The 17,494-nt window shown below is 42.9% G+C and overlaps 1 protein-coding gene across 3 annotated transcripts; it reads left to right on the forward strand.

Moving 5' to 3' along the window:
- The first annotated feature begins 3,016 nt into the window (after positions 1-3,016).
- Positions 3,017-12,682, forward strand: MRPL42 (mitochondrial ribosomal protein L42). Of its 3 annotated transcripts, none has more exons than XM_090042688.1 (6): positions 3,017-3,238; positions 3,873-4,081; positions 6,072-6,129; positions 7,238-7,322; positions 10,103-10,266; positions 12,495-12,682. In XM_090042688.1, exons 2-6 carry the CDS (start codon positions 3,997-3,999, stop codon positions 12,538-12,540), a joined length of 438 nt encoding a protein of 145 aa, XP_089898814.1. In that variant the 5' UTR covers positions 3,017-3,238; positions 3,873-3,996; the 3' UTR covers positions 12,541-12,682. The 3 variants fall into 3 exon arrangements, with proteins under 3 accessions (XP_089898814.1, XP_089898815.1, XP_089898813.1); XM_090042689.1 differs by having other exon boundaries at positions 3,888-4,081; XM_090042687.1 differs by having other exon boundaries at positions 3,021-3,238; positions 3,900-4,081.
- Positions 12,683-17,494: the final 4,812 nt, after the last annotated feature.

Genomic DNA, 17,494 nt, shown 5'->3' on the forward strand with positions numbered 1-17,494 from the left:
GTTCACCAGGTTGGGTCAGAAGCTCCAAGCAAGCTGGAAATGCTAGAAACATTATGAGCAGGTCCTGCTTTGTGAGACCTTAGCATTGGCAGAGAATCCAGGACACTCCTACGCTAGATTGAATTGACAAGTTATGCACGTGCACTTTGACCAAAGAAGACCACACCACTTATATAAATTCTTAGGAACATAAGGCATTGGAAGTGACTCCCAAGTCATCAGTGCAAACCCTGCAACCATGATGTTTGTAAATTTTTAATAAGGTCCACCTTAGAAACAGTCAGGTTTCTTGCCCCCAGTACTGATAGCCACAAACCTTCCAATATGTAGTCTATATTTATTCATAGCTAGTTTATAACATTTGTATTTGTGCCAGTGTTGTTCTCTAGCTCATAATCTTCGAAGATCCTTATGATGTCCACCAACTTAATTGTGTCTTACTTGGATTCAGCTTCATCCTGGCTCTGAACACATTCAAGTACTGAGTCATCTTTTTGGTAACAGTACAATCCAGTGCTATGAATGATGTAGAGAGCATCCCTCCTGTATCGAGTAATTGTAGTAACTCCCTGTAACCTGCCTCATGCAGGACTTTAATATCTGAGTCTTCTAGTTCAAATACCACAGAGAGGCCAGGAGGATGTGCTGGCTGTGTGCCATCTACCCATTGACAGGAGAAGATCCTCCTTCAGGGAGGAAGTATTTTGTTGTGGAAACTGAGGGGACATAATTCATAGCTGATGAGTTCTAGTTAAAAACCTACCTGCAGCCTGTTATCTTAGCAATGTGACCTCTTATTCTGCAGCAATGGATAAAGATGCAAAATGAGCTTAGACACTGGTGAGGATGTGAGGTGCCTATGGGTAATTGCACTGAAACTGCTGTTACAAGGATCAAAGGCAAAAAGGTAAAACAGTTTGAAGATGCTGAGTTCCTACAGATGCAGAACAGCCAAGAATCTCGAAGGCTAAGTACAGACAGTCAATAAGCCACATGCCTGCAGTGGCTCAGGCCAGAAGCTGGGGGGCCCTAGAACATGGCTCTCTGGTAGCCAGCATGGGTTGTATGTTTGCTTCCTCTTCCTACTGGGTCTCTGGGATTTACAGTCCAGACTCAAAGCAGCAGGACTTTGCAGGGTTGCTCATCACTTCCTCTTCATGCTTCCAGGTACCTCTGGGATTTGTAGTTCACAGTTGCAGCCAGCACTAAGTAAGCAGGGCAGGGCAACTTCATACTTGGGGGAAGGGAAGTTTAATCCACCTCCCTAGTTCCAGACCTCAGTAGGGGTTTGCCTGGGGGTGGAGGGCAGTGAGGCCAGTCCTCACTGTTCCAGCTAGGCAGCAGAGGGGCGGGACCAGCCCTGCTCTCTGGAGCAGACAGCACAGCTCAGGGCTGCAAAATGCTGGGGGGACTCTGATTTAACTTGAACCAGGAAAGGGTCTGGGACAGAAGTTTCATAAACCGGTTTGACCTAGATCAGTTAAATCTGATACCACATTCAACCAGGTTTATTGTAAACCTGCTTCAGCCATTTAAAAACTGGTTCATGTGCACTGAACGTCTATTGTTACATTTAAACCAGTTTTTGATCACTTAATCCAGTTTGTGTAACTTCTGTCCCTAGCCAAAAAGGGAAAGAAATTCTGCTTTTAAGAGTTAAGAGCTAGCTGACTGCTGGGATCTGAAAAATGAGGGCTATTTCGAACTGGAGGGGACCTGCTGGTTATATTGATTTTAGTTCCTTGCAATTGCAGGCACTCACATTATGTTATCCCTTTCACAAGCAGTGTGCTTATTGATCCTGCTCCCTTTTTTTGTAGTTTTATTATCATTGTAACTATAACAACAGACTATGTGAACTGTACCATGAATGATCAATCCTGCATTTGAGCAGTGACCAGAGAGTGACATTTTTTTTTCACAAAAATATGTTTGGTGGAGCCCCTAGCTGGTTTGCCATAGGCTTAAAGTATCTGAAATGCAAATTCAATATAAAACTCAGCGCAGGAGCACTTTTAACAGAGCTGTCTCTTGTTCCAGAAGCTGATAAGCATGATTGCAACCCCTCTTGACAAAATTACTTTACTTGCTGTCCGATAGAGCAGGAAGGCCAAACATATGGCATACAGACTGATATTGCCTGCAGAACTGCTCTATTCAGCCGACTAGGCTAGTGGGCTGTGGAGTTTGGGGGCGCAGGCAGCAGTAGGCAGAACCTGCTGCAGAATCTGGGGCTCTGGGCCCAGGTGGGTGTCAGCAGGGGGCAAGTGAGGGCTGTGTTTGGGTCCTGTACGTTTGGTTGCTCCACTGCGGTGGCCACAGCTGCTGCCCTGGGCCCCAGGCTGCATCCAGCCTGAGAAGCCCACCCCAGTCTGGATACTTAACACAGTCATCCACAGACCAGAACAGGCTGGATTGTGCTAAATACAGTTTAAACAGGGACTGTAGATTTTTATCTTGGTACTTGGATTAGCTGCTGTGACCCCTTTTCTTCAATGGGCTCTTTACTTGTTCACTTCCCCCAGCACTGACACCCACCACCCTCTCTTCCCCCGCCCCCCCCCCCCCCCCATGCAGTGCTCCCTGCATGTCCTTACGCAGCGTGTGATGGCGTGAGCTCTGCCCTGGAAAGCTTGTGCCACACATGCTTGTATGCACATAAACACACATGCCTAACCAAAGTATATACTTGTGTGTTTGTGTATGAATGTGTATGTGTGTGTGTGTGGATATATATATATGTGGGTACAGGTGTGTGTGTGGATAGATATGATGTGTGCATTTGCGCACATTATTCAAATATGCACATATACATGTGTATGTGTGTAGGTATACACCTGTGCATTTGTGTATGTGCATGTGTAGTGCAGTGTGTGCTTCCCCCCCCTTTGGCTAGTCTCTTTGTGTAATGTCTGAATAGGCCCCTCCTCCGGTTGATCTAGGACCTGCCCCCGCGTTGCTTCCCCGCCGGGGCCCGAGGCGGGTTGCAGGAGTCGTCGCCGCCGCCACCCCGCGCCGTTGCTGGGCAGTGCTGAGGTGTCCGTAGGCGCCGCCTTCCGGCCGAGATCGGAACCTGGGCCCTGCGGCTCAGTTCGCGCGTGGAAGGGGGATGGGGCGGGGCGGCCGTGCCTCTGCCCAGGACTACATTTCCCAGCGTGCCCTAGGGCAGCCCTGGAGGCGCCGGAAGGGGGTGTCGCGCTGCTTCCGGTCCCGGGGTGGCGGCGTGAGGTTGACCCAGGTAGGTGCCGGGCCGGGCGGTCAAATCCGCTGGGCGGCCGGGGGCGTGCCCGGCGCCTTCTGTGTACCTGTGTGTGCACGTGTGCGGGAGCCGCCGGCTCCACCCTGTGACTTTGAGGGTGTGCGATGGGGGTAGGAGACTAGTGGGGGCCTTTCGGCCGCGCCAGCCCCGTGCAGGGACACGAGGGCGAGGACCACGAGCTGGCCTGGGTCCGCCTGACAGGACGGAGGGGTGCCCTTGGCAGCCAGTCATGGCTTCCCCCTCCACAGCCTTCCAGCCCGCTGGGAAAAAATGGCTTAGGCTTTATTTTTAAGGCTTCACTTCCACGTCCCCATGGTCGCGGGATGAAGGCCCTGGTTCAAATTTTTAACATCAAATGAAGAAACCCTGGGTGGACTGGCTGAGTCTGCAACAGGGAAGTGTTTCCCAGCTGCAGCTGCCATGGAAACCATGCTTTGTCCTCTCCACATTCCTGTAAAGAGTAGTTCTTTCCCACAGAAAAGGAATATTGTTTTTACCCGGTCAGTAAATGCAGGCTAGCGCGGGTGTTTGTGACCAACATTCGAGAGCCCTCGTCAAACTGCACAGTGTAAAACACTCTCGTTCTGTAACTTAAAAATCTCTGACTTCCAAGTTGCTGATCTGTCAGTCTCCTGAACAGTGATGAAGCCTGCTCTTTCAGAAGAGTGACCTGCAGTAGAAAGGATACCATCTCTCTCAAGTACTTCTCCAGTAGCCATTTTCTGTTGGCTCGCAGCATGGCAATAGCATGGAAGAGGGCTACAGTGTTTGGCAAGATGTGGCTGCGTTTAGCAGCATTCACTAGACAGGCTACAGTACAGAGTAAGTAATGTTGGTATATAAAAACCTTATATTTAAAAGAATAGGAATGTTTCTAAGATTTTGCTGTTAGCATTTAGTTTGGAATACGATTCAAAGCAACACAAACCTGGAGACGATCGTTATGTGTGCAGACAGAAGGGCCATTTCTACCTTGATCTGGCCATGAAAAGCAGTTCATAGCTGTGACCAAACACCAGTGTAAGCTGCACAGCTTTGAAAATGGCCAGTTGGGTGAAATCCTGACCCCTCATTGCATGAGGTATCTGATAAAGATGTTACAGAATGTAGTGTCTTTTGTAACTTGTGTTTGTGGATGTCCCGGCCTGTCTGTTCTCAGACTGAGGTGGAGGGGAGAGGGAACAGAAGGAATTCAGTCTGGGGGGTTTTCAGCCCCTCCCTGCCACAAGGGTGGGGCAGGCGTATTGCAGCTCCCCAAGGTTGGGGGCTTCTAATTCACCCATCTCAGCCTTCACACCAGCTGAGGAGCCCCAAGAATGAGCTCTGCCTGCTGCCTTTCCCACCCCTGCCCCCATTCTGAAAACAGCCACTGCTATGGGAACCTGGCTGTAGGCTCCCAGCCCCAGCTAGATTCCCCTCTCCCCTGGAACCAACAGTGAACTTCTGCATGGCCCAGAATAACCTTGTAACTTAGAATGCTTTGCAAAAATCAGTCTGAGGTGCAGCTGGGAGCTGCACTTCTGTCTGCACCCAAAATTGCAACTTAGTAAAATTAAATATTACTCATGGAGAAAATATTCTTTGGTGAGAGATTTTTTTTATTTGTTTAAACTTGATTTTCCTTGAGGTGTCTAGTGTCTGCCTGTCAGCTGTATTTGTTATGGGCTTTCTGCCTGATTATTTCTTGGGAATATAAGTCAGCATGTGAAGCAGAGGAGCAGTAAAGTTCCTCTGTGCTCTGGTGCTCTTCATTTTGGGCTCCCTCCAAACTATGCTGGCAAAAGGCAAGTTTTGACAGTAAAATCTTGCGTAGTAAACCGGGCTGAGCTTTTGGTGTTTGTGCTGACTGCTCTAATACTATGTGGGAAGTAAGATACTTGTTTTTACACATTTACTCTTTTAGTAAGAAATGAAATTGTTAGATTAGAAGAGCTATGGGCAGCTAGTTTTTTCATAATCCTCTTCAGAGACTAGTAAGAAATGTGGGACCTTTATTCTTTGGCTAATTTCTCATGATTTTATGTATATCTAAGTACAGTTTTTATGATATTAGAATAATGTCTTGAAAAGGCCTTTATTTAAAAATAAACTTCAATTCATTTTACTGTTATGCAGGCTTTTTGGTGAATAATCCTCAAAATGGCAGCATACTGAAGACATAAATTGTGAAAAGGAACTACAGATGTTGAAGGGTCCATGACACGAGCTATAGAAATTATGAGTTCTTATCCTGTAGTCTTGCCAGACCTCACAGAAAATAACAGTGCACTAACCCATTAATTACCATTGAGCAGCATACAACAGGAGGAGTAAAGAAAGGTTTTGCAACAGCAGCAAAAAAGGAGAATACAATTTTATACTATACCAATACAATTTTTTTTTAAAGGAATACTTGGAATTGAGTGTTGTTTATAATGGATAACAAACTGTTAATATAAGAATATGTCTGCATACGATAACATTCTTTTTTGATCATAAAAGGACCTTATTTAGGGATACAGGATATTAATATGGTTGGCCTATGTTGTTTTCATACAGCCTTTTCAGTACATATCCTTATGCTGTACTAACTCTTGGATACCATTTCCCTGATGCACATTTCTAAAGTACCCAGTGGGATAGTATCACAATAAGATTGAAATACTGGTGAGGCGATTCAGGTGTCTAAAACTGAGCAGTTAAATGTAAAATTGGATCCAGTCATCTCTGGTCAAGAGCTTGCTTAATTCAAAGAACAGATGTAAATTTGCAGGTCTGACTTTAGCTGCAGGTTCACCGGTTTTCATGTGAGTTATATTATTTGTTTTTACAGATGGAGCTGTGCAGTGTGCTCGCCATAAATATTCATTGGTCCCAGAAGACTATAACTGGTACATACTCAAAGCTATTTTTATTTGCTGCAGACTTTTCTCTTGTCACCTTTACTTACAGATATATTTCAGAATAATTTGCTCTGCCTATTCTTTACTTGTGCTAATTTCTTTTATAACAGGCTGAAGAGCATGATATTGGTTTAGTCATTTTCAGAAGAGCTTCATGGTTAGCCATAATATTACAACAAAGTGAACCAAATGAAATGAATTTATTGTCATCTTACTGAATCCAAAGAAGGCCTCAATGCCTTTACTCATGTTTGGTAGTTCTGTCAAAAAGACTAGAAGAGTAAAATTTAAGTGTGGTCAGCTTATCTGCTGCTTCTCCATTTTAAAACAACATTGTGACACTTTCATGCTATAGTTTGCAGAAGCTCTGAGTAACAAAAAGTAGGCACTAAAATTCTTATACTGAGTATAAAGACTCAGTGGGAAAGGAAAGAATAGAATAGAGATCAGCCCCTCTGATTGAAATTACCAGGATCTAGAGAGGAAAGATAAAACTAGCACCTCCCTTCCACCAGCTTTAACTTAGTGTGACATCATGCATGCCAGTTTTTACACAATATGAAAGATAGTCTGACAATCCTACTTCCCTTTCCTTTCCACTGTATTAGAATTAGAGATTGTGGATTTCTTACTAACCATCTGCCCCTTTGACTTCACTGGTACGGGACTAACAGCTTTATAACTCTGTATCTGTAGTTGCTTACGTGTTTTATAGATTTTTTCAAGCTTTCTTTCAAATGCTTTTAGATGGGAAAAATATAGTAACGATGTAGAGAAAAGGAAGATGGCTAGAGACTATTCTACACTTCATCCTTCTACTGAGTACAATTTTCATGGGTACCTAGGCGACTCCAGACCATGAATTATACTGGCTTTTAGGCCACTAAATCACTCACCCTGCTTGGAAAAGTTTATGATCTAAAATTTAAAAAAAATTGTACACTTAGTTATGTACCTTCAGTAATGGGAACCTTTCAACATTTAACTGGTCAGTGGGTCTGTGACAGATTCTTCAGAGTGCTTTCTCCTCAGGGGTGGATCATAGAAGAATTGGGGGATAGGCTGATCACAATGACTTTTCTTTATCTTTTTATAGCAAAGTGGACCTTGCCTTGACTTCAGACAGGAGGACAATTGTCTGCCACCATCCTTCAGTTGAGATTCCATATGAGCATACAGAAGTGAGTTCAAATTTCAACAGTTGTTTCCTGTTCTTGTGAAAGCAAAGGATTCTTACTTGAATTTTGCATTCTTTGGGGCTGTTCATTTATTTACCTTTTTATATAGCATATCACAACACTTTATTACACTATCCTTGTGATGTAAATTATGAATTTTATTACCACTTAAGAGATCTTTCCCCCCCCCTAATTTAACTGGTATGATAACTAAGTGTTTGGATGCTGTGGCAATGGATGCAGTTTATAAGCTTGGCTAGAACACGCCAGTACACTCTTCCAACCTGCTATGGATTCTTTGTAAGGCTTTAGCAAGGTCTCTACTTCTCATTGCATTACAGTTTCTGTCTGAAATTCACTCCCATGAATGCAAGCAGTACAAATCATATTCTGCTTATTCCATGTACCTGTAGCTGTGGTGAAGAAATTTGTATTCAAGGGAGAACAGGCAAGAATACTGTTGAGCTCTCCCGTCCTTCTGGCACCTTTCAGATTCTGTCCAGGACTCTGCAGGAGCTAAACTGCATTCAAAATGTGTTTGAAACGCATCCTTCTTTCCAATGGTTGTGTCCTTTGTGTCTTCCTTGCATTCATTCAACGCTGACATTAGTAAAATAGATTATATTAATGTTTGTTTGGAGTTTCATCTTCCATTTGTCAATACTAGCAAAATGATGGATTGCAAAGTTTTCTAGGGCATGGATGCCTTTTTAAAAACTTGATTCTAAGAAATATTAAAACACTTTTATGGTAGTGTAAGAGTAGTGTTTTAACCATGTTGGTCCAGAAATTGTGCAGGAGGCCGGGATTTCTTAACATAATGTCTTTTATTGGACCATGTATGAAGTTGGGCATCATATTAGCACCTTCCTCTGCTCCTCCACTTCTGCCTCACTGGTCCCTAAGCCCTTCTCCCTCAGGTAGTCTGGCCCAGACCCCAGGGGACTCACCGGTCTAGGTCCTATCACTCTTTTCTTCTTAACACTCAATGCCTTAAAGCAGGGATGGGCAATTATTTCAGGCTGATGGCTGCTTACTGAGTTCTGGCAAGCCATCGAAGGCCACATAACAGGCAGCCAGAGGCAGATAAATATTCATTTTCTAAATTTTTTTAGGAGCCTCGTGGACTAGATAGAATGGACTGGCGGACCGCATCCAGCCACATTTTGCCCGCCCCTGCCTTAAAGGCTGCATTTCTGGGCTCAGACTGCCCCTAAAGCCATGCCTGTGCCTTACAGGTGTCGATAATCATTTATTTCAATGGGCTCTCAGCCCCAAGTCCAATCTCTTGTTTCTCCACTCCCTTATATTTTCAAGTCCTAGTCCTCTCAGATGCTGGGCCCTGGCCCTGCCTCCAATACTTTCAGGCACTAAGTCTCTGGCCCTGGTTCCTGCCTCCTCTAGCTATTTCTGCAGCTTAGGCCTGCTCCAACAGGCTCAAACCTCCCCATGCTTCTGTGACACTACAGGGACCTCTAGACCTCCCTTTATTAGTCCCTTCCTGATCCTCCAGTGAGAAAACAAACTGAAAGTCTGGCTCCCATCTTAACACAATGCACCCTGCCTTGGGGCAAAAAGGAAACAAGGGTATGCTGTCTCCAACTCATACAGCCCCAAGTCAGGTAGTCCTATAGCTGGCAGTAAAACTAGCCAGTCTTGTAGGGCAAAGGAAGCCTGCCAGAGCAACCCACTCCGGGGCTTCTCACCTGAAAGTTCAATACCCTACCCAGGTTCCTTAGCCTTCTCTCTCTGGCCCCATCTTTGCGAGTGGACTCCATTCCTCCTCAAGGCTTCCTACAGTCACTCTACTTCCTGTTCCTCTTCTACCTTCCTCCCTTCCAAGCAAACCCTTATCCCTTTCTTCCCATTATGACCTATGGACAATAACTTCCTGGTCCTCAGGTGTTAGTTTTTCCAATTATGGACTAGCAGTGGCTCCTTTCTTTCTCCCTCTCACCTGCTTTCTGCCTAGCATTTGTTATTTCATCTGCTTATTTACTCACCCAGTGGCCAGTTACAATGAACTTGATCCTGTTTCATAACAAGCACATCAGGCTCCCTGTTACAGACCAGCTAGGTAGAGTTAAGACAAGCTTTTGAATGCAAAATGAAGAATGTCTTGCACTCAAAATCTTGTCTCACTTTAACCCCGCTATGCAATTGGTCCAATAAAAAAGATATCACCCTAAGAAATTCTTGCCCAAAACACCTATTAGTAACTTTTAAATAAAGGTAGCAGCATTGGATCTTAGAAAGCAAATTGTAGCCCAGGGGGAAAAAAAATCCTTATTGTTTATAGTGCTGGCTCTACCTAAAGTGTCCTCTTTAGCTCAGTGTTTCTTTATATTAGCTGATATACAAACAGATAAGAAGAGAAAGTTGCTTCTCCAAGGAGCTTGCCTTCTTGGGGTGGTGGTCAAGGGAATACAACATGTAGGCAGAGCAATTGTAGTGATGATCTATACATCTTGGATGATATTGGTGACCTTTTGGGATTAAAAGATCTAGCAGAGGAAGGGATTTAAAGGAGGCAGACGTGTGGACTGGACTGCTTCTGGAACCTAGTGCAATGGGAGGGGAAGCAGCCTCATCTTTCAAACAAGTAATCTTGCTGAAATCCCAGGATTAAAAGTTGGCTTGAAAGAAAAAACTGGTTGTGGTTTTTTTCAGCAGCAGCAGATAGTAGTGTTAAGTACAGTAGTGACCTCTTGATTTTTTTTCAAACAAAGGAAAGAATGCAAATTTATTAATTCAAAAGTAGCATGTTGACTTTGTTTTCCTAGCCTGTACCACGACCAGACCCAGTGAATAATAAAGAAGAAACACACGATCAGGTATTGAAATCCAGATTGGAAGTGAAGGAAATGAAGAATGATAAAGGTCTTACAATAGAGGAACTCAGCAAAATGTTTTACACAACAAAACATCGTTGGTATCCTGTGGGACAGTAAGTAATTTCTCTCATTTTGCTGGGGTCATACAGAAATGAGACTGTGGTACTGATAATAACAGCATAATTTATTAGATGAGGCATAGAACTGTTTAGCATCTAGACCATTAAAATAATATATGTAGCACCACTTAGGTGCATGCAAATATTGTTTATGGAAAAAATTTTAACTTAAAAAATCTTTGTTGGCCTTCTGCCAAAGTGGGTATTTGTGTAGAAATGTTAAGAGTGATTTTGTTTCTTTCCACATCTAATGAGAGAGTTCCAGCACTTGCATTGTACAAATGAAATCAGTTCAAGAGACTTTCTTATGTAAAATCTCTTTCAACCTAAGGTCAACACCATACTTTGATTAATACTCTTGAGAATTCTTTCTGCATTATCTGGTCCTTTTGAACCCTATAACTTTTGATGATAAAAGTTTATAGACTGCTTCATAGATTTCAGAAACAGCTGGGATTTTTTTTTTTAGAGCCTCATACTTCTGTGAAAAGCCTCATACAGGCCCTTCACCCAGCCAATTACAGGGAATCTGTAATCTGTTATGACAGTGGTGCTCGACCTCTTTCCCCTGTGGGCCAGATGGGCAGTGCCCAGTCTGTCCATGGGCCAGATCCAGCTGGTGTCCCCAGTCTGGCACTTGGGACAGGCATGGCATGGTCCTATCCTACCGTGCAGAGGGGCAAGGGGCAGCCTGGTCCAAATCCAGCCATGGAAAGGGAAGGGCTTGGCCTGGTCCCCAGCCGGTGCAGGGAGGGGGCATGGCCCAGCTTCAACCTGCTGCACAGGGCTTGGAAATTTGGCAGTTGGGGAGCGTGGTGGTATTGATGGCCACTGCTCCCCCATCACCAAATTACCCAACCTGTGGGAAGCCCCATGGACCAGATGCCGTGGCTGCATGGGACATATTTGTTCTGCGGGCTGAGGTTGAACAGCCATGTCTTATACCTAAAGCTTATGGAGGAAATACTGCTGACTGAATTAAAATGTGGAATTATCTGTGGATGCATCTACACATGCAGCAGATGCAACCCAGTTAACTCCAGAGCACTTTGAGCTGGTGTACACTGCACCTGGGCGCAGCATCTACATGTGTCTTGGGAGCAGAGCAGCCTCAGGCTGGCAGGGAGCACCAGGGGTCAGCCCTCAGCTCGAGGTGGCAGCATTGGGCACCAGAGGGGCTGGCTGGGGCATGAGGGTGCAGAACCTGTGGAGCCTTGGCTGGTCCCCACGCTTCGGCACCCTCAGGCCCCAGCCAGCCCCTGTTACCATACTATCTTGCAGCAGAGTTAGTTAATTTACTGTGCCTAATACTGGTGCACATGTAGGTGGTGACACTTTACTGTGGAGTTATTTAGTCTACTCCGTACTAAAGTGTATGTGTAGATGTACTCTGTGTTCAGCTGCACCACTGGAGATGAAGCCTACAATAGCTTCAGTTACATGTCTTCTTTTATCTGGCTTCACGACAATTGAGATGTGAAGCAGATTTTTATTAAAAGTCAGTCATTCATGGCAAAGCACATACGGGATTAAATGAAAATCTATTGTAGAAACCTGTTCCAGCTGAAAATTTGTTCTCTCTCAATAAGCAGCAAAACTTCTCTCCCTTGTCTTATGATTTGATAACTTGAAAAGAGGGACTTACTCGTACTTCTGGTTTGTGTGTCAGTTGGAAAGATACTGTCAGCTTGAATTTTTAAAAATGGTTTGTTTTTTAAATATGTGATGTGTTAGACCATCCTTTAAATAGTAGACTCTGTAGTATTCATTAAAAATGGAAAGGTTTGATATTTATAAGGAACTTTTTAAGGAAGGGAAAAATGACCGTAACATTTACACTGCATATCACAATGCTTCTAATTTTGGGACAGACAGTTTTTATTCACTAATTGCTTTTGGTTTGAGTGATCACAGTTGGTCACTTGTAACTAAAGGAAGTACAAAATTCAGAGGGATGTAAACTTTCAAGTTAACTTTGAATATCATCTGTTGATTGTATTCCTGTTTTGCTACTGATATAGCAGTAGAGAGGGTTGTGTTTTTTACATGGGTAAGATGTCCTGAACATTGGGATAAATATAATGGGATATGTGTGCTTGCTGATGTATATAATCTGCAAAGTACTGGCTACAAACAAATCCTGACATGAAAATCCAAGAACAGCATTTTTTTGTTTTAACCAAATTATTTTTTCACTGCTGCCATTTTTTTTTTTCTTTCAGGTATCATAGACGGCGCAAGAAATACAATTTTCCTAAAGAAAGATGATTAAGAGGGTATTTTTTTTTGTTATGCCTCAATATCTTGTCATTAATCATTATTGGAAACAAGCTACAAAAATGCAAGAATTCTGCTGATTTGTTTCTAAATTAAACTATTATATCATTAAAATATTTTTTTCTAAATTAAATTTGTTTCTGAAATTATTGTGCTGTAACTGACTAGGAGGGAAAAGAAAAACCCATAATTTAAAATGAGAAAATATTTTAACACACGGAGGGTGTGTCTGCACTTCAGAGGACTAATGCATATATACCCCACACTGCATGTTATGTAGTTGTTGGAGTGCTGCTGCTTTGGTGTTCCTTGCTGTGGTCTTTTTGTTGTGACATGATCGGTGGCTGTGTGTTTTTAAGTCATGAAAAATGCAGGTCTGCTGAACAACAGGCAGGAAAGTTGTGATTAAAATCAGTCAGAATTCAAGGCCTAGCACTAGTAGGATATTTGTGAATAGGAAAAAAAGTTCAAGATGGAAACTCCTAGTCACAGAACTTATGCTGCAGGCTTCCTAGAAGACTAGTCAAATAATAGAAACACATGTCCTTGAATAGGTGAGATGAAAAAATATTAGGCTGCTACTGCTGCTCACGATTCAAAGCAACGCCAGTCTTCCAGTCACTACATTATACAAGCCTTACTGGCTAGCTATAGTTAAACCTTGGTTCCAAGGCATAATCGCACACTTCCACAACTGCGAGAAGTTTCCCAGTGTTAAAAATATTATGTTGTGTAAAAAGCCAGCATTCCATAAGAACATATTTAAGAAACATGGGATGTATTGGTTGTAGCTTAGTGAGGGCTGCTTAGTCACGTAAAGCACATGGGACTTTCTGAGGTGTCATATAGAGAGTCCCTGCCCTTTAAGAAGCACTTCACAGAGGATCAAAGTCTGAAAATGTTGATGTGTATATTCTTTCATACCTAGTTAAGGTGTTCAGAAATGCTCCTGAGTGGTTTTTATATTAAGTCCCCTACAACAGCTGCCACCTATCTCAGCAATATAAGGAGATATTTGCAGGGGTTCCTACTCCTGTAGTTGTTTTAGGCGCCAGTCCTGTATTACGAACTGCTAGTATAGATCCTTGAACCTTTTCAGGTTCTGTTAACTTGAGTGGAGTCATGTTTACTAGATCCTGATGGAGTATCAGGCTATTGGTTTCTACAGTAGTTCATAGATTAAAGTAGCACTTAAATGTTCCGAATGAGATCAGAGCCCTCTTGCCTTCCGTGCTCTACAAACAAACATGAGAGTAGCTGCTTTTGAAGAGTTTATAAACAAAACATAATAGGGCTGGGAAGGAAGCGGACAGAGAAAAGTGAAGTCACTTGGTCAAGGTTGCACAGCTGATCAATTGTAGTGCCAGATGCACAACTCAAGTCCTGTCAACATGGCCACAATGCTACTCTGTCACGTTGCCAAGGTGTGGAAACTCGATTTTACTAGACACTGAGTTCAGATGTTTACTCTTTAATTCATTCCAGGCAATGTTCATTTGTAAAAATTGCAAAGTACTGGTTTTTATTTGGTGGGGGGAGAGGGTTGGGGAGGGATCTGGAGAGTTTGTACCTTCTTCCTGAAGTTAAGAGTGATACTTTTTCCCAAAAGACTCATACTTAGGTGTGTTATAAATAACAACCGATGTATTAATGCAAGTCTGCATGCAAAAAGAAATACCATAGATGTTGTATGAAATTGCAGTTCCTGGAATGAGAATATTAGCAAAAAAAATGTTTCAGTTAACCACTTGAACATAAATGAAAGAGGTTTCTTTTCTCGCTCCTTTTGCATGTGCAGTGCCATGTCCTACTGGGGAAAATAGTTAAAATAGTAGAAACTATAAGCACGCTGAACATAAAACAGGCATCAGTCTGGCTGTTCTTTGGCTCATGCTGGCAAAAATGATTTTCTTGCTAGCAGAGCATGAAGTGGTCCCACTTCCCCTTGCTGCTGTGTAATCAAATTAGCCAGGCTGAAAATTAATTTTATACCAGAAGCGCATTTGGGCAGCAAATTATAGTCCACTGAAAACAGCATATAAAAGTAGGCTGCTGTGAAAAAGGCTCTGGTATACTTGTGAAAATAGTTGTTTCTTGCTTCAAACACTGAATGACTTTCCTAAGCAGAGGAGAAAGGGGCATTTGGGTTTTTTTACTTGCCATAATAGTATTCCCATCGTATGCCTCTTAGAAGTGAGTGGTATGTTTAAGTTCAGCATTCATAGTCATTCATATTTCACAGGGATGTTGTTATTAGTTTGAGATTTGGATCTTTTGCCAAATGATTTCAGTATCCTGTGTTGCAAAAGTTCATGCTTCCAAATAACAAAGATTGCAAAGGAGGCACTGTTAAAATGGGGTTGTCACAGTAAGAGAAAAAAGATGCAATTAACATAGCAATACTTGGAAACCAATTATTTTCTCAAAATATTGTGTATACCCTCTCAACAAAGAAACTGAAGCCCTATTATTGACTTTCTTCCTGAAACGCTTCTAAGAACTGATTTTTAATCTGTTCCTCAACTACTGTCATCTATCCTCATTTTTTTTAACTTTTATTATTGAACCCAATTTTGTAATTTCATAAAATAACAAATTGAACACTTAAAAATGTATCCAAACCCATACAATATACAATAGTCAGATATTTAACTTCCATCAACAGTGCTCCCTTAACCCAAATCAATGTCTACAAGCTTGCATTTTCTTTTCTTCCTCTCAATCTCCGACAGTGTTTCAGCTGACATTAAGCTTTTGTGTTTCTTCAGCGCCATATAATAATTCACCCCTCTTTTTCCTCAAAATTTTGCATATTACAGATCTCACTTTCTTATCCATCTGCTTTTAAATTTAAAATTTATTCCAAATTCGTTAAGCATAAACGTGTAGAACTTGCACTTTCCTTAACAATCAGAAATGTTTCTCAAACTTTCTGCTTTGGAGACGGGAGAGGGGTTTTTTTGTGCAAATTCCAAGAAATTCCAAGTAAGAAACTATTCAAATTTTCATTGATTGTGTGATACTGTTTCCCAACACCGTGATTCCCCTTGTCAAAATCCCCTGATAAAAACCTGAATTATGTTTGAGATTGCCTTTCACCTTTCCGTTTCCCATTATATCTAGTTTCCTTGAGTGTCTTTCGCCAAACTTAAACTTAGTGTCCCAAGTACTGGATGCCATAGTGATGTGCATTTTAAGAGTAATCTGCATCTTAAGAGCTGGATTGTTTCCAGTTTTCATTAATCATAAGTGTCATCCTGGTCCATCTAGCTCAGTATCCTGACAGTGGAAGAAGTGGATGCTATAGGAGGAGACCATCAAACTGGATCTCTGTAGAGTGATCTATCTATCCCCCGTTTAATACCCTCCCATTGTTGGTTTAGAGGTGCCAGACAAAACATCTCCATTACTGAAGTTACATCTAGTCATGCTTGACTTGCCCTTAAATTTAAAACTGACTCATCTTTTTTTTGGAGTGATTATTTTATCTACATTTTCAATATTTCCTCTAGCTCTTCCCCATCATTTTTTTTTAAATACTACCCAGCATTATCCTCCATTTTTTTCAAACTTTTTTTACTGAAATCCTATCCTAGTACACTGTGATTTTGCTACCTCTCCCCTTGCATCTCAAATTCAGTGAGTCATTTGAGACACTTTTACAGGTGCCCCAACGCGTTTGGATTGGAACGCCTCGGAGCCGCTTCAATTCGACTGGAGTCTGCCGCAGTGTTCTAATGGGAATGCTCCAGTGTGCTGCAGTGTCTTGTGTGTTCAGCACCCTGCACATCAAAATGGCAGTGAGGGCACTTGAAGTAAAGCTCATTGAACCAGCTTTAGTTAAAGCACCCTCACTGTCAATTTTGAAACATGGGACACTGAAGGCATGAGATGCTGTGGGCGTTTTAATTGGAGCAGCTCTCGAGAGCCGTTCTAATTATAATGCCCTCCCCCACCCCAACCCCGGAGCACTTGTATAGGCACCCTTGGTGGTCTAACATTTTCAATCATGTTGAAATTTTTAGGACTTCTTGCTGTTTTCTAGTAGATGTCTTTGGTTAATATTCTTTATATGATGCAACTAGTACTATCACAAAAGTATTTCTTTTTTTAATTCGCTGGTATTCAGGGGCTAAAACAGGCAACAATAATGTTTCTACTGTGTGGGCTTTTCCCTAACTTTATGATACTTTTGCTTGTTTCTGCTATGCCACCTCATTCTTTCACTCTTTGATTTTTTCAGGCTATATTCTTGTATCAATATCCCTGTTGGATTCTCTGAAATTCAGCTTGATCAGTTTCTTTGTATAACTGATCCTAGACTTCTTTCTGGTTTTCCTCCAGGGGTCAGCAGTCTTTCTAGGCAGTGTGCCAAAAGCACCTGCAACCTCAACATGTAAGAAGATGTTGGTGTGCTGGGGCAGGCAGTGGGGAAGCCTCAAAGGACCCAATCTTTGTTGTGGCAATGCTATCCCAGCCTCTTCCCCACTGTCTGCCCCAATGCATGCGCATTGCTGCCAGCAACAAGCCAGACTGGGGCTCCACAGACTCCAGTGCAGCTGCTTGTAGCCTCCTGGCTACTTGCCACAACCAGCCCAGGCTCTGGGCAGGCCCCTGCCACCCGCAGCAGGAGGTGGGGAGGCTGCAAGCAGCTGCACCAGAGTTCAAAGAGCCCCAGCCCAGCAAGTTGCCAACAGCAGGTATGCACATGCTTCAAGGTGGACAGCAGGGAAGGGCCAAGGCTGCACTGCCACAACAAGGATCAGGCCCCTCGTGGCTCCCTCGCCATCTGCTGCAAGTCGCACATGCCAAGCAAAATGCCTGTGCGTGCCACACTGGCACGCATGCCGGGAGTTGCCTACCCCTGCTTTAGACAGTTGTTTACAGCCTAGGGAGATGCTTTTCTCAGGCATTTTGCTTTTTTCCACTTAGAATTAAATTCTGC

Source organism: Crocodylus siamensis, chromosome 4 (assembly GCF_052110815.1).
Source record: "Crocodylus siamensis isolate JL-2025a chromosome 4, ASM5211081v1, whole genome shotgun sequence".
Lineage (NCBI taxonomy): Eukaryota > Metazoa > Chordata > Crocodylia > Crocodylidae > Crocodylus > Crocodylus siamensis.

What these genes read in the sequence shown, in the direction of transcription:
- MRPL42 (XM_090042688.1), top strand. Translation starts at nt 3,997, where the DNA reads ATGGCAATAGCATGGAAGAGGGCTACAGTGTTTGGCAAGATGTGGCTG. An exon ending in GTCCCAGAAGACTATAACTG is followed by an intron (nt 6,130 to 7,237) that starts GTACATACTCAA and finishes ATCTTTTTATAG; the next exon opens with CAAAGTGGACCTTGCCTTGA. An exon ending in CGTTGGTATCCTGTGGGACA is followed by an intron (nt 10,267 to 12,494) that starts GTAAGTAATTTC and finishes TTTTTCTTTCAG; the next exon opens with GTATCATAGACGGCGCAAGA.